At 31.8% G+C, this 16374-nt stretch overlaps 2 protein-coding genes across 8 annotated transcripts; one reads left to right on the top strand and one right to left on the bottom strand.

Annotated features, from left to right (window-relative positions):
- The first annotated feature begins 5405 nt into the window (after positions 1-5405).
- On the top strand, positions 5406-9872 carry LOC115973618 (lipase-like). The gene is made up of 8 exons (XM_031093875.1): positions 5406-5919; positions 6042-6136; positions 6234-6337; positions 6653-6753; positions 6844-6947; positions 7611-8048; positions 8420-8551; positions 9435-9872. Exons 1-8 carry the CDS (start codon positions 5665-5667, stop codon positions 9592-9594), a joined length of 1389 nt encoding a protein of 462 aa, XP_030949735.1. The 5' UTR covers positions 5406-5664; the 3' UTR covers positions 9595-9872.
- A 4751-nt stretch (positions 9873-14623) lies between these two features.
- On the bottom strand, positions 14624-16200 carry LOC115973619. Of its 7 annotated transcripts, none has more exons than XR_004087792.1 (3): positions 15850-16200; positions 15539-15732; positions 14624-14909 (listed from the first exon to the last, which is right to left on the bottom strand). XR_004087792.1 is itself a non-coding variant. In XM_031093877.1 (3 exons), the coding sequence occupies exons 1-3, from the start codon at positions 15997-15999 to the stop codon at positions 14856-14858; spliced, it is 264 nt and encodes an 87-aa protein (XP_030949737.1). In that variant the 5' UTR covers positions 16000-16200; the 3' UTR covers positions 14624-14855. The 7 variants fall into 7 exon arrangements, 2 of the variants coding, with proteins under 2 accessions (XP_030949737.1, XP_030949736.1); XR_004087791.1 differs by having other exon boundaries at positions 14624-14905; XR_004087794.1 differs by having other exon boundaries at positions 15656-15732.
- Positions 16201-16374: the final 174 nt, after the last annotated feature.

The following is a 16374-nucleotide window of genomic DNA, read 5'->3' as shown; positions in this document are numbered from 1 at the left end:
AAGCTTTTCAAAACTCCACCCTAAGATTCAGCAAAAAACGAGACTTGCTATTAGAACCTTACCCCCTGAAATCCAACAGAATATTTTAACTCATAAAGCTATAACAAGTTCTTATGACAGATGGATGCATCTTTTTAAAATATTAGTCTCTACAGCATTTATCAAAACAGAAGACATGACAGGTGATATGTGGTTATCTCATAAGGCTAAATGGTATGACAGTTTTGGAAATTCAGACAGAGTTTATGAAAGAATAGGAGACAGATTTGATCCCTACCCGGGATTACTTATCAACACAGAAACAGAAGATCCAGTAATCTGTGATCCCTTATGGTTATCTGAAATGCTTGAAGCAGGGTTTATCAGAAAATTGACCATTACTTCGGCAAATCAGATTAGTTTATTTCCCAGAGTCATCCAAGAAGCAGCAGCACAGATTGGAGGACTTAATTATATGAAGATAGAAATCTGGAGTACTCTTCCAGTTTGGGACACTAGCTATTATATGGAAGCTCAGCCAGCACACATTTTAGTCCTTATCCATGATTGGTGTGGTATCCTTGAATATAACTGGTATACAGGAGATACTTACTTATCACTGGATGATCCAGGTGCTTTGGCTCAAGAATGGTCTAATTTCATGAGTAATAAGATTTATGAAGAACAGAAAGAATTAGATAGAGGTTTTCATTTATATGGCTACACCGACAGAATAGCTGTGTATGGCCCAAAACCTTCAGCAGGAAGGATCATTGGGAAAAGAAGGATTGTTAAAGACCCCAGATTGATGACAGCCAAGGATCATGTTCCTGTTTTCGTTCCTATTTCATACTGTGCCCTATGTAATGATTATGGAGTGCTCCACGAGCATGAGCAATATGAGGATAACACTGATCCGCTAGATTATGATAACTACGCGGATACAGATTGACAGACAGATAGACAGAAGGCACAGACAGACAGAATACTCTTCCGACAGACAACAGCGACAAATCACTATTCACCAGCGACAGATCACTATTCATCGACATGCATGAATAGCTTCCAGACAGATCCATTACAGTCCAGACAAGTGCAGACAGATCCAGAAAGATATTTTCAAAGATATTTTGACAGAATATTATTCACATGCAGACAGACTTTTACTGTTCAAGATTCTGCCGACAGATTAACTTGAGTTCACTTCACCTAACTCAGGTTACTTTTGAAGACTTACCATGGTTCACTTTATCTATAAATAGACAGACTTCGAAGACAGAAGACAGGTTCAAATTCTAGGTCCAATTCCAAGGTCCAATCCTCAGAAAGACTTTAGCTTTCCTTTCCCTTTCCCCGAAAGACTTTTGTACTCTCCCTTTAGAAAGACTTTTGTACTCTACTTTCTTTTGTAATCTTGTAACCTTACCTTTCCAGACAGACAATCTTGTAACCCTTTACAGATTTTACTTTGTAATCTTGTAACTCTTCAGACAGCTCTTATTTTCAAAGCTTGTAAGAAAGACAGTTTGTTTTCAAGTTTAATCAAAGACAGAAGTATTTTCAAGTAAGATTTTATTTGTTTCAGTTTTATATTCCATACCCTGTTTTAATCTATTTTGACTATATCTATTTTGCTATTCTCTTCTTTATCAACTATTTTATCATTGTTTATGCTTCTATATTATTGCTGTGCTCACTCCTCATCTTTTTCCTAATAATTTTAAAAATGTGAAGCAATAATCTTAAAAAAAAAAAAAAAAGCTGTGTGACACAGTGACAGCAATAATTCAAGAAACAGACAAGTGAAAGTCATAAAGCAAACAAGCGGTTAAGCAAAAAGTCATAAAAGTGAAGAATAAGAGGAAAGTGGTCGACAATGGCTACTTCAAGTCTGTAGTAAAAGGCTACTCATTCTCTGTTTTGCTGAGAAGAAAGAAAATGCTTCTCATTCTCAACTCTCAGTCTCAAGTGAAATACAGAGTGGAGAAAAACCATCTTTATATTATTTAATTTATTTCTCTCGTTTGTGATCCTCCCTATTTAGTATTTCTTTATCACCTTCAATTGCATACTCCTCTTGTAAGCTATCGAAGTGAACAATTCTTCTCAAGAAAATATTCGAGTTTAATTTTCAAGTAAGTCTATTCGTTCAAATATTTCACCACTGTATTTGCATATTTTAATTTATTGGCTAATATTTGGATTTAATTAATACTATCACAATAAAATAAATAACTCTATTGATTAAAATTTAGTGGCATTTTTTCTACTTGTAGCCTTAGACAGTTGCATCAATTGCTTATAGTATAAAGCCAGCACGATTTTATTGAGAAGAAAAATGAGATGATGGAAAAGATAGTTTGTTTAAATTTACTATATTGCTCATATTACATGCTCCATAAAATAAAGAAAAAAGAGAACAACAAAGTCGGTCAAAAGGGTTCAAAGAGTAAAATAGTTAATGCATTTATATTCTACATTTTCACTCATTTTCTCTCCAATTTGGAAATATTAAAGTTTATAGGCCAGGTGAAAATCACCAACCTCATTTTTCATCCCTTCCATGTTCTCCCAACCAAATTACCAAACAATACTTTCTATAAAAAAAAACATTTGCCAAATAATAAAAGGAAAATGCATTAATAATTCATTTAAAGAAAGTTTTTATGCGTTATTTATTTATTGGCTAATATTTGGATTTAATTAATACTATCACAATAAAAGAAATAACTCTATTGATTAAAATTTAGTGGCATTTTTTCTACTTGTAGCCTTAGACAGTTGCATCAATTGCTTATAGTATAAAGCCGGCACGATTTTATTGAGAAGAAAAATGAGATGATGGAAAAGATAGTTTTTTTTTTTTTTTTTTTTTTTTTAATTTACTATATTGCTCATATTACATGCTCCATAAAATAAGAAAAAAGAGAACAACAAAGTCGGTCAAAAGGGTTCAAAGAGTAAAATAGTTAATGCATTTATATTCTACATTTTCACTCATTTTCTCTCCAATTTGGAAATATTAAAGTTTATAGGGCAGGTGAAAATCACCAACCTCATTTTTCATCCCTTCCATGTTCTCCCAACCAAATTACCAAACAGTACTTTCTATAAAAAAAAACATTTACCAAATAATAAAAGGGAAATGCATTAATAATTCATTTAAAGAAAGTTTTTATGCGTTATTTATTTATTGACTAATATTTGGATTTAATTAATACTATCACAATAAAAGAAATAACTCTATTGATTAAAATTTAGTGGCATTTTTTCTACTTGTAGCCTTAGACAGTTGCATCAATTGCTTATAGTATAAAGCCGACACGATTTGATTGAAAAGAAAAATGAGATGATGGAAAAGATAATTTGTTCAAATTTACTATGTTGCTCATATTACATGCTCCTTAAAATAAAGAAAAAAGAGAACAACAAAGTCGGTCAAAAGGGTTTAAAGAGTAAAATAGTTACTGCATTTATATTCTACATTTTCACTCATTTTCTTTCCAATTTGGAAATATTAAAGTTTATAGACTAGGTGAAAATCACCAACCTCATTTTTCATCCCTTCCATTTTCTCCCAACCAAATTACCAAACAATACTTTCTAAAAAAAAATAACATTTACCAAATAATAAAGGGAAATGCGTTAATAATTCATTTAAAGAAATTTTTTATAAGAAAAAAAAAATTAATATTTTGACAATTTATTTCATTTTTCAATTAAAATTTTCTTAAAATAAATTATTAACCAATACCTTTAAGACATTCGTTAATATGACCCAATAATAAAATAATTTTTTATTTTATCTCTTTTTTTTTTTTTGCTCCCTTTTCATCATCTCTCTTTTCACTCCAACCAAACCTAAACTCAGAAATCATTTATGATGCATGTCACTCCTGAAAATGGTTGTTAGAAAATTATAAAATTATCCTCATGTGATTTTGAGTTTTTATTTGAATTTGAATTTTTTTTTAATTTATAAAAAACTATAAATATATTAGTACCAATTTACAAGCTCTACACCTCCACTTAAGCGCGTGATCCACAACATTAAAAATGTTTGCATTTAAGAAGATTTGATTGCAAGGGATAAGGGGGCAATTACAGTTGGGAGGTTGGGACTTTGGTAATGGAGAGAACCTTCCAGCTCTGATCCAGCGCACCCGTACTCCATAGAAACGCCTAGAATCTTTTTTACTTTTGTTTTGTTTTGATTTTTTGTTTGAATTTAAGAAGAAACATCTTTTCTTAAAAAAAAAAAGAGAAAAAAGAAAAAAGAAGAAACATCTAGAATGAAAGAATCATATATATTATCCAAAATTTTATTACCATATTTCACTCCGCTATTTTGATCGCTGATATAGAGGCAAAAATCTTCGATTTTTTCGGTATAATTTTATCCGTCCCAAGATTTTGCTATATCTTGTGGGGTTATATCATCGACATGTGGCAGCAACCCATACCAAACTTTTCTGCCGCGTAGGAAAAGAAAAGTAGAAGGCCAAATTACAGAAACCACCCCCACCCCTTTATATATTAATTTTTTTATCTAGAATAATTTTAATTTTTTTTACCTCAAATAATTCTAATACTTAATAAATTATAGATGATTAATTATTATTAGTTCAAATTTAAACTTATTATTGAACTTACTGTTTTATCATTTTAATAACAACTCATAACAATTTGTCACTTAAAATTTATTGTAAAAATATTATAAAAATATTGTGAAAGTAACATTTTTCTTTCTTATATTCACTATACGCATGTTTGCTTGTGGATAATTATAACAAAAACTATGATTTTTATGTGGTCCTATAATTTTTGTATCTTATTTAGAATTATTTATTTCTTCATAATTTAGAATTATTTTTTGTTAAAACTTAATTACAAATAAATCAACAAAAGTGAGACCAATGGATCAATTGATCAGCTTGAAAATCTAGAGACTTACCTAGTTTCATAGCATATGAAAGTGATCAATAGTCCACTTTTAACATGAATCCATATATATATATATATATTATCACTTAACTGTTTGATAATATTATTTGTATTTTTTTAGAAATACGTGTAGTTAAAAGTATGTAAAAATAAATATATTGTTATTTAAATACTGAAAAATATTATTTAAAATACATTACCAAATAGCTCTATGTCTCTTCTTTTTATTATTATTTTATTTTAGAAACAAGAACCGACGTCTCTCTAATTCATCACCATTCTTCATGCGTTCAAAATTTAAAAATTGACGTGTGTGTTTTGTGTGACAAGGACAATAGCCTAGGGGTGTATTTGCCATTTCTCCTAAAAAGAAATCAATTGGTTGGCAGTATTGTTTGTCTTGTTGTGTGGTCGGGGAATGAGAAAATCGTGGCAAGCCTTTATTCAAAAGTGTGAAGCAAAGAAAATGAAAAAAAGAAAAGAAAATTCATGCTATATAAAAAAAACTTGTTAAGAACGTTGGCCTTTTCTTTTCTTTTTGGTCTTTAAAACATGGGGTTGATGTAGAATTTTTTATTCTTTGAACCAATTCTTTGGGCGAGCCTTCTTTGGTTTTTTCATTTTTGGGTTTTGAAGAAGGTTCTGCTCTCTCTCTGCTTTAGAAAACATAGCCTCCAAATAGTGATTTTTTTTCTCTTGCAGAGTGAATATTTTTGTTTTTGGTTTTGAATCTAAGTAAGAATGATCAGATGGTGGCTGCTTTCACTGCAATTGGCAGAGCTATTTGTGAGCTCGATGGTTCATATGCTATATGGGTTTTACATATTTAGCTCTGCCGTGGCTGGTGATCTCTCTCAGGCTCTGAATGAATGTTTGTTTAAGGCTAATAATACGAATGTTGTGGTCAAAGAAGACGTGCCTAAAGGGACAAGCACCAATGTTGATAGTCTGCCTCCTATTGTTTTAGTTCATGGAATTTTTGGATTTGGCAAAGGGGTATGTGAATATTTCATTATTCTCTCAAATGGGTTTGGATTGTTTTTTCCATTTCGTGTTTTTTACGCTTCCAAATTAATCTTTTTGGTTTTTGTTTTGGTAAATTTTTTCTGGGTTTTTAGAGATTGGGAGGTTTGTCGTATTTTGCTGGGGCAGAGAAGAAAGATGAGAGGGTTTTGGTGCCTGATTTGGGCTCTTTAACAAGTATTTATGATAGGTATGTTCCACTTTTTAATGGGGTTTTGGCGTTTTTGGTTCAGCTTCATTCATGGCTTTCACTTTTTTCTCGTTAGCTAATGGGTTTTGGGTTTCAGGGCTCGTGAATTGTTCTATTATTTGAAAGGAGGGCAGGTCGATTATGGTGAAGAACATAGCAAGGCTTGTGGGCACTCACAGTTCGGACGAGTTTATGAACAAGGTTCTAGTTCGCCTGCTTTGCTTAGAGCTCTATATTCATGATTTTTGTCTGTTTCAATGAATGAAATTTGTCTATATAATAGTTGGCTTTAGTTGAATTTGAATTTGTCTTGTTGTTGTGGTTGGGGATTGGTAAATTACTAGTTGTTTATGCTGTTAGGAAGGATGAGAGATAGAGTGGAGACAGGTTTGAAATTAGTACCACTTGCTCTGATACCATGACAAATTATGAGTTGTCCCCAAAACTTTAACAATGAAGAAGGGGTGAATTTTAGTCACTTAAGCATTATTCTAATAGGCTGTAATTGCAATGCAGGGAATTATCCTGAATGGGATGAGGATCACCCTATTCACTTTGTGGGGCACTCGGCTGGAGCACAGGTTGTTCGCTTGTTACAGCAAATGCTTACTGATAAGGTTCGTTGAAATTGTATTATGTAAACGAAGGAGAACCCAAAATCTTCAAATTAAAGATGGTTTGTAATTTTATGCTCATATTGTTTTCAGGCATTCAAGGGGTATGAGAATACCTCAGAAAAATGGGTATTGAGCATCACAGCCTTGTCAGGAGCCTTCAATGGGACTACGAGAACCTACTTAGATGGGATACAGTGAGTTTCGTTTAAAACTTGTGCCTTTCCTTAGAGCTCGGTCTCTTTAATTTCTATTACAGCTATGGAATTCTCTAACTTTTGTGTTAGTTGCAAAATTAAGTCCAACCATTGAGTGTTGAAATAATGCTAGTAGCCAAATAAGATTATAATAGATAGTAAATTAATTATGGGTGTAATTCTATATATTGAGGGGTGGTTGATGGGAAGGGGGTGCTGTGTGGGGTGGTTGGTGGGGGGGGGGGGGGTTGACTCTTCAAAAAGCAAACTGAGAGCAAAACAGAAACAGAACAACTAGAAAATAACTTCACTAAGAGTACTGCTTGCAAATGCCCCAGGGAGGACATGTGATCTCTTTTCTAATAGCATTTCCTTCTAACACAAGAATTGGTGGCTGTGGATTCAAAATTCAGAGTGTGTAACTTAATAGTAGAAAGCATAAAAAAGAGAGGCTGTTGGTCTATGTGGCCACGTTAGCTGATCATCCTAATGATATGTCATAATAATTGCCTCGTTAGATTATACATCAAAGCTAGTTTCATTTTTGTATGTAAAGTTGGATCATGGTTATAATTGTTGGCAAATTATGCTATTATATATTGACTACTTTTCCCCCAATTTTCCCTACACCTAACTTTTTAAGGTGGTTTGAACTTGTTCCAGGCCAGAGGATGGGAGAACCATGAAACCTATATGTCTGCTACAATTGTGCCGCATAGGAGTGATAATATATGATTGGTTTGACGTTCCCTGGCTCAAGGCATATTACAATTTTGGGTTTGATCACTTCAACATGTCGTGGAGGAAAATTGGTTTTAGGGGTCTTGTTGATGGCCTCTTGGGGAATTCAGGCCCATTTTCTTCAGGGGACTGGATCCTCCCAGATCTTTCAATTCAAGGGGCCATGCAACTCAACTGCCATCTAAATACCTTTCCCAATACATACTACTTCAGCTATGCTACCAAGCGTACTAGGAAGATCTTAGGCATCACAGTTCCTTCTAGCATACTTGGCATCCACCCATTGCTTTTTATAAGAGTATTGCAGATGAGCCAATGGCGTCATCCTCCTGATGTCTCTCCCCCTTATAAAGGCTACAGGTATTTTTTAAAATGCATGTGTTCTTGTATCTACTTATTATCTAGTACCTGTTCTCCAATTACTTGAGGTTTTTATTTTGACAAATGATTTTGACTATATAAGTTTGGATCATTTACTGAATTTCTCTCTGTCAATATCCTAATCAAGTGTGACACTACCACTATTAATTAGTTTGTCCTTTTCTGTAATGATTAAATCTCTAGAATTTGAAAAATACAGATGGTGGTACCCTCTTTGATATGTAAGATTTTGCGTAAATCAAGAAATTAAAGTTTTCATTTTGGAGCAAGTGCTGAATTTGATATCTGAAAAACAAAAATGACTATTACTTTAGTAACAACTAATTTGTGTTTTATAAATGCTTGTTCAGGGATGAAGATTGGCAGGGCAATGATGGAGCCCTCAACACAGCATACATGACTCACCCTCGTCTTCCAATTGAACATCCAAGTTGTTTTGTTGAAAATGATTCAGAGTGTCAACCACTGCAACCAGGCATCTGGTAAGTCATGCTTCTTAGTAACAAAATTGTTTACCTAACACAGTTACTAATAAAATCCTATTTACTGTTTGGGCCACAGAGCTTGATTTTGGGAAATTCGATTTTGATTGTTTCTTTTTTTTTTTTTTTTGATAAGAAGATTTTGATTGTTTCTTACATACACTATTAACAATACTAGCTACAAAATGGTAATTTTGATAGACAAATCTTTCACCCAAAGTTTCAAACTTGTTTGAAATTCAAAAAATTTGACATCCGGCTTCAGTTTTAAGCCAATTCATATCATACAGAACTTAACTATCATGGTGTACATTTTCTAAGAATTTATAAATTGGATGTAAAAGAGATTACTTCCATTGCTAATATGTGTAAATTAAGGTGGCTTAACTAGTCTGGCAGTGTGGAGTAATTAGCACCTAGCAATATGCTTGCTGGGGGATCATGACATTGCTAATCATTTATATATTGCAAAATAATGAGATGGTGCTCTTTTTTGGACATGCATTGTAAACAACCATTAGAGATCACTATAGCAAGATCAATCATTTTTAGAATCGTGTCCAAATGCACCGTTACTGGCTGAAGCTAGTTCAGCCATATCAGTTTCTGCAACCGTAGTCTCACGACAGAGTTGTAATTCTCAAAGAAATGTACAAAACATCAAGAAAACAAGTAAATAGTCCATTCCATAATGCCTTGGAATAAAATTGAAAGTTCAGTATTGTTATTAAACTTGCTTAAGGTTATGTTATTAAGAAACGGAATGACTTCTACTTGCTTTTCCCCATCCACTGCTTGTGGGCATTTCATCTTTAGACTTCGCTTTAATGCTTCTTCTTTGAGCCTGCTCAGAGACGGAGTCTGACGTTTTAACTAAATGCAGGTACTACAAGATTGTGGAAGCTGATCACATATTGTTCATTGTGAATCGGGAGAGAGCGGGAGTTCAATTTGATCTGATATATGACAGCATTTTTGAACGCTGCAGAAAGCATGTATTTAGGAAGGATCCACCAACATTACCAAACGAAGCACACCAATAGTTTTTTTGTATCTGTTTAGGGTTTTGTATCTGTTTCTCTCGCCTGGTACTCAACAGCCAGAAAATATATACTTCTGTTTTCCTGCTACACATTTTTCCTTTTCTTTTCCCATTGTAAATGTAAATTTAATTTTTTTTTTCAGTTCACTTCTTTTCCCTTTCTTCATTGTACCAACTTGTCTTTGTAGCTTTATGAGATATATATTAGAGGCGTAGCTTATACACGAGCCCTCTCTGGTTTTTATAAAGTTAGTAAATCTTATGGCATTTTAGACATTATCCTCTTTCTCTTTCTGTTCATAAATATGTTTGGAACTTCATTCTTGAATTTTTTGGTCACTCTTTTGTTTTGTTTTGTGTTATCAAGTGTTTATTATCAAAAGAGGTGGGATTTAAACTAATATGAAATTCAATGATAGCAACCAATCTTGTCTAGAAATTTTTTTATTATTTTTTTATAATTGATAGAAATTTTACTCTATCATAATGTAAGAGTATATGTGTATGATGTTTCCTCTCAGAGATTTGAATTTTAGCCCTTATCCCTACACTCTACAAGCAATTATACTTGTGGAGTGATTATCGCACAAGGGTGCGCGGTGGTAATTTTGCCTGAAATTGAAAAGTGGTGCTCAGGCCAAAAAAAAAAAAAAAAAGTTTGCACCATTTAAAGAGGAAACACCTATTGAGATGTTTTATAAGGAAAAAATTTAGACTTTTATTTTTTTGAAAAGTTAAAAAAAAAAAATAGACATGGTATTTAAAAATCAAATAAATTTTAATTTAGATCTAACACATGTAGTATTTAAAAATCAAATCATCCAACTAAAAGTAGTAGGGAATTGGAGGGCTGTCTTAGAAATAGACCATTTTTTTTTTTTTTTTGAGAAAAAGAAATAGGCCAATTTAACTATAAAGCCGGGCAAATTTTTTTTTTCTTTTTAATTAATTAATTATTTTTTTGAAATTAAGCAAGGTAATTTCATGGTCACACTGTTTCACATTCTAAACATTTTTTAGTCACCACCTTTTCCTTTTGTATTGGAGGCTTAGCAAACATTATGATTTGAATTGGAATTATTGAGAAGATAACTTTGTTGATTTGTTAAAATTACATTGCAATATGAACCTGAATATTGTTACGATTTTTTAAACTTTTGTTAATGATTTTTTGAATTTTTTTTTTTTTAAATTTCATCCTAATTTTTAACCTAAAATTTAATCATTTGGGATCAATTATGGATAATGAATATTTATAAAATAATATATATTTTAATTAAATACTCTTGAGGTGACTAGTTTATTGATATATATATATATATATATATTTTTTTTTTTTTTGAGAAAGTAGTTTATTGAACTTGAGATAAATTTTCTATTTAATTTTATTATTACATGTACATAAATATCCGTAGATTTATTCCTAACTTTAAGAAAGCATCCTTCCTGTAGAAGTAATTTCAACTAGAAGATAAAAGCAATTTGAAAATAAATAACAACTAGATTCTCCCAAGTTCTAAGAATACTCTATTGGACAGTGTTCTTTAAATCATTAGTACTAATTTAAAATTAATGTTTTAAAATGTTGTCGCCTCATCAATCCATCCAAGCATCCATAGAGGCCAGATATATTATTAACTCCCCCATCCTCTATAATCTTTGTTTTCTCTAAATTTGTCCATTGACTGTTCAAATTGTTTTATTTTATTTTGAAATCTGAATTCTTTGAACCATCCCTTTTTTTTTTTTTTTTAAAAAAAAAAGTAGTTTATTGAACTTGAGATAAATTTTCTATTTAATTTTATTATTACACGTACATAAATATCCATAGATTTGATCCTAACTTTAAGGAAGCATCCTTCGTGTAGAAGTAATTTCAACTAGAAGATAAAAGCAATATGAAAATAAATAACAATTAGATTCTCCACGAATTCTTAAAATACTTTACTGGACAAAGTTCTTTAAATTGTTAATACTAATTAAAAATTAATGTTTTAAGATGTTGTCGCCTCATCAATCCATCTAGGCTTCCATAGAGGCTAGCTATATTATTAACTCCCCCATCCTCTATAATCTTTGTTTTCTCTAAATTTGTCTATTGGCTGTTCAGATTGTTCTATTTTATTTTGAAATCTGAATTCTTTGAACCATCCCTTTTTTTTTTTTTTTTTTTGAGAAAGTAGTTTATTGAACTTGAGATAAATTTTCTATTTAATTTTATTATTACACGTACATAAATATCCATAGATTTGATCCTAACTTTAAGGAAGCATCCTTCGTGTAGAAGTAATTTCAACTAGAAGATAAAAGCAATTTGAAAATAAATAACAACTAGATTCTCCATGAATTCTTAGAATACTTTATTGGACAAAGTTCTTTAAATTGTTAATACTAATTTAAAATTAATGTTTTAAGATGTTGTCGCCTCATCAATCCATCTAGGCATCCATAGAGGCCAGGTATATTATTAACTCCCCCATCCTCTATAATATTTGTTTTCTCTAAATTTGTCTATTGGCTGTTTAGATTGTTCTATTTTATTTTGAAATCTGAATTCTTTGAACCATCCCTTTTGGTTTTTTTTTTTTTTTTCTTTGAGAAAGTAGTTTATTGAACTTGAGATAAATTTTCTATTTAATTTTATTTTTACACGTACATAAATATCCGTAGATTTATTCCTAACTTTAAGAAAGCATCCTTCCTGTAGAAGTAATTTCAACTAGAAGATAAAAGCAATTTGAAAATAAATAACAACTAGATTCTCTCAAGTTCTTAGAATACTCTATTGGACAGAGTTCTTTAAATCGTTAATACTAATTTAAAATTAATGTTTTAAAATGCTGTCGCCTCATCAATCCATCCAAGCATCCATAGAGGCCAGATATATTATTAACTCCTCCATCCTCTATAATCTTTGTTTTCTCTAAATTTGTTTATTGGCTGTTCAGATTGTTCTATTTTATTTTGAAATTTGAATTCTTTGAACCATCCTCTTTTTTTTTTTTTTTTTTTTTTTTTTTTTTTTTTTTTTTTTTTTTTTTTTTTTTTTTGAGAAAGTAGTTTATTGAACTTGAGATAAATTTTCTATTTAATTTTATTATTACACGTACATAAATATCCATAGATTTGATCCTAACTTTAAGGAAGCATCCTTCGTGTAGAAGTAATTTCAACTAGAAGATAAAAGCAATTTGAAAATAAATAACAACTAGATTCTCTACGAATTCTTAGAATACTTTATTGGACAAAGTTCTTTAAATTGTTAATACTAATTTAAAATTAATGTTTTAAGATGTTGTCGCCTCATCAATCCATCTAGGCATTCATAGAGGCTAGGTATATTATTAACTCTCCCATCCTCTATAATCTTTGTTTTCTCTAAATTTGTCTATTGGCTGTTCAGATTGTTCTATTTTATTTTGAAATCTGAATTCTTTGAACCATCCCTCTTTTTTTTCTTTTTTTCTTTTTGAGAAAGTAGTTTATTGAACTTGAGATAAATTTTCTATTTAATTTTATTATTACACGTACATAAATATTTGTAGATTTGTTTCTAACTTTAAGGAAGCATCCTTCCTGTAGAAGTAATTTCAACTAGAAGATAAAAGCAATTTGAAAACAAATAACAACTAGATTCTCCACGAATTCTTAGAATACTTTATTGGAAAAAGTTCTTTAAATCGTTAATACTAATTTAAAATTAATGTTTTAAGATGCTGTTGCCTCATCAATCCATCCAGGCATCCACAGAGGCCAGGTATATTATTAACTCCCCCATTCTCTATAATCTTTGTTTTCTCTAAATTTGTCTATTGGTTGTTCAGATTGTTCTATTTTATTTTGAAATCTGAATTCTTTGAACCATCCTTTTCATTGTTCCGAGTTACAGCTTGGATTTACCCATTTATGCAACAGACGCTGTGTCCCCCAAAAATGAAAATTAGTTTATACATACTGTTACTGTTTCCACTAAAAGTGGACCATACTACCACAGGCGTTATGACAATCAATTTTATCATTTTGAGTACCTCTTGTATGAAACAAAATTTTCATTACCAACTTTTCTTTATTTACAGTAAGAATTTGTTTATTAAAGAGTCTTGAATTCATTTCCTCATAGATGATGATTTTTCTGAGTTAATGATTTTTATTTCGTTTGAAAATAAAAAAGAGGGACGAGTATTGTATTTGCATTTGCACAAATAAAAAAGTGATCGGTGAGTTTGTTAAAGACCTTTCAAAAATGTCAAAATCTTTGGGCCAACACCTAGAGTTCTATGTGAGGCCCATTAACCAACTAGCAAGAATCTCTATTTAGCCCGCAGACTCTAGCTGAAAACGAGACCATATGATGGAAACTGAGTTATCGCCCATAATCCAAATCTAGTGGGGCCCACCAAAAAAAAAAAAAAAGTGTCATTAGCTTGGTTTCCTAATATTGTTTCTCAGAGGTAATGTGCAAAATAGCAATGCAAAAGAATTGTATATAGTTAGTTAGGCAACGTTTGAAACAATAAAGGAAAGTAACATCTCAAGTTTTAGAAACTCGAGTCTAAAAGACTTGCCTTGCGAGTGTGAAAGTGCCACATAGATCTCGAGTCTTTAAAACTCGAGTTTCATGCAAAAAAAATTTAACCTATAGTGGCATTTTTAAGTCTTACAGTGACGTTTTAAAGCCCTATAGCGGCGTTTTTCTGCAAAATTTTTTTATAAGTACAGGTTTAAAGAGTCCTATAATGGCGTTTTTAAACCCTATAGTGACGTTTTATAGACCTATAGCGGCGTTTTTATTTAATTTTTGGAAATCGAATCTTTAAAACTCGATTTTCAACTTCATTTTTTCCCACTTTAAACTAATCCACTTACAAATCGAGACTTAAAAACTCGAGTTTTATCTTGGAACTCGAGATGCTAGTTTTCAATATTGTTTTGAATCGTGACAATTAACTAAATTTTTTAATATTTATTGTTATTTAGAAAAAAAATTCTTGTTTCTCACTCAAAACCAAAAATTTGAGTTTGATTGACGGAAATTAGGAACAAAAAATTTGTGTTTTCAAAAGTTAAAAACTGAGTTTCAGTGGCAATTTGGTAAATAGTGTGACTTTGTGGGATTCATTTGCAGTGAATTATCAAATTAGTTTCAGTCCTTTGATATTACCATTGCATTTGCTTCATTTCAGTTCATTTCTTCCCCCAAATTTTCAGCATCACTTTACCCTCTTTCCCACTTCCCTCTCTCCGCCTCCTTTCACATTTTGCCTACACTTCATTCCCAACAACATTTGAGATGATGAACCGAAGCACTGAACCTGCCTAAGATGAACACAACAATCAAATATCCATAACCAGTCACAGAGAACTCAGTCAAACTAGTCTTGAGCAAGTTCTATACATTTCATAAACACAACTTGACAATCAAAATAGTATCATGATAGTAGAGATTGATGCAACTGGCAAAAGAATCCATTCCCAGCAGCCTACATTACCAATCTGGCTCCACTATCCAAGAACTCACTCAAAAAAATACAGTTTAAAGAAATTTATAGAATCAGTCAGACTTCAGTTAGATAACAACATGGTTAATAGTATGTCAATCCATAGTTTCCTACCTGGGTCCTGAGAACCAATTTATACCAAGTACTCTAAAGTTTTCCAATTTCAAATGAATGACTAAACTATAACACGCATCAAACTGTACGTAGAAATTACAAACTGCTCTGCTTATACCATTGAAAATTCATCTATATCCAAACTGTGTCAAGTAGTATGTTGATTCAATTCTATAGATGGAAAAATTCAAACGTTTTTCCAAACATCTAATGTATACTTAAAAGTTTGAATTTATCTAACCCAAATAGCATATATAATATTAAACCCAAGCTCAACGAAACCCATTGATTACATAAATATTGTTGTGGGATATGGGGTTAAACATTACAGACCCAAAATCTCGTTGTTTTTTCAGAGGCGAAGTAGGCCCAAACCATTCCTTAGGTTGATCCTAAAACTTCCCCAAACAGGGCAAGAGAGACGGAGCCAAAGGGTCATGAGAAAATTACGTTAAACGGTGGTTCAGCAAGTGCAACGATAATTGTAGCGAACTCCAGAGTAATCTTCACCAGTCCCAGGCGACGATCTGAGGTCAGACGAGGGAGAGGCGAGAAATGAGTTTATGGAAAAAGAGGTGTTAAATGGGTATTGATGAAAAGCATAAAGAAAAAGAAAAAGAAAGAAGATTAAAGAAGACCCGAACCTGTTCTCGATCTTCACCGACGTTGGATTGGGAGGTGATTGCTATGCTTTTGGCTTGTGGGGTTTGGGTCTTTTCGGGGAAGACAGGCGTGCTCTGATGGGAGAAAATTTCGGTGAGAGGTAAAAGAAAATCCACGAGGGTAGCAACCATAAGCCCACTGTGTGGTGTCAGTGGGTGGGTTTCACGCTTTTGGCAAAAAGTATGAATTATGTGGCTGAGTTATGTAACTAAACAAGCATTTTGAAGTTTTTGCGAGAAAGTGAGGATTGGATTATAAGTTATAGGTTTTGAGTTTGAGTTATGAATATTAAGTTATGAAAATTGAGTTATGGCCAAATCAAATAAGTTCTAAGAGACCGTCCGACAACAACTTATTTAATTGAATTTGAAAATTTTTTTTCAATAATATAAAAAAAAAAAATTAAAAGTTTGTTGAATAATACAATAGAAACTATAAATATTTAATGAGATTCTAGAGACAAAATAAGTTAAATCTCAAAAAGTATTACGTGCGTTTCTTGGTGC

This window comes from Quercus lobata, unplaced genomic scaffold (assembly GCF_001633185.2).
Source record: "Quercus lobata isolate SW786 unplaced genomic scaffold, ValleyOak3.0 Primary Assembly Scq3eQI_112, whole genome shotgun sequence".
NCBI lineage: Eukaryota > Viridiplantae > Streptophyta > Magnoliopsida > Fagales > Fagaceae > Quercus > Quercus lobata.
Note: the sequence above shows the minus strand (reverse complement) of the source record. Positions and strands in the feature narration are given on the sequence as shown.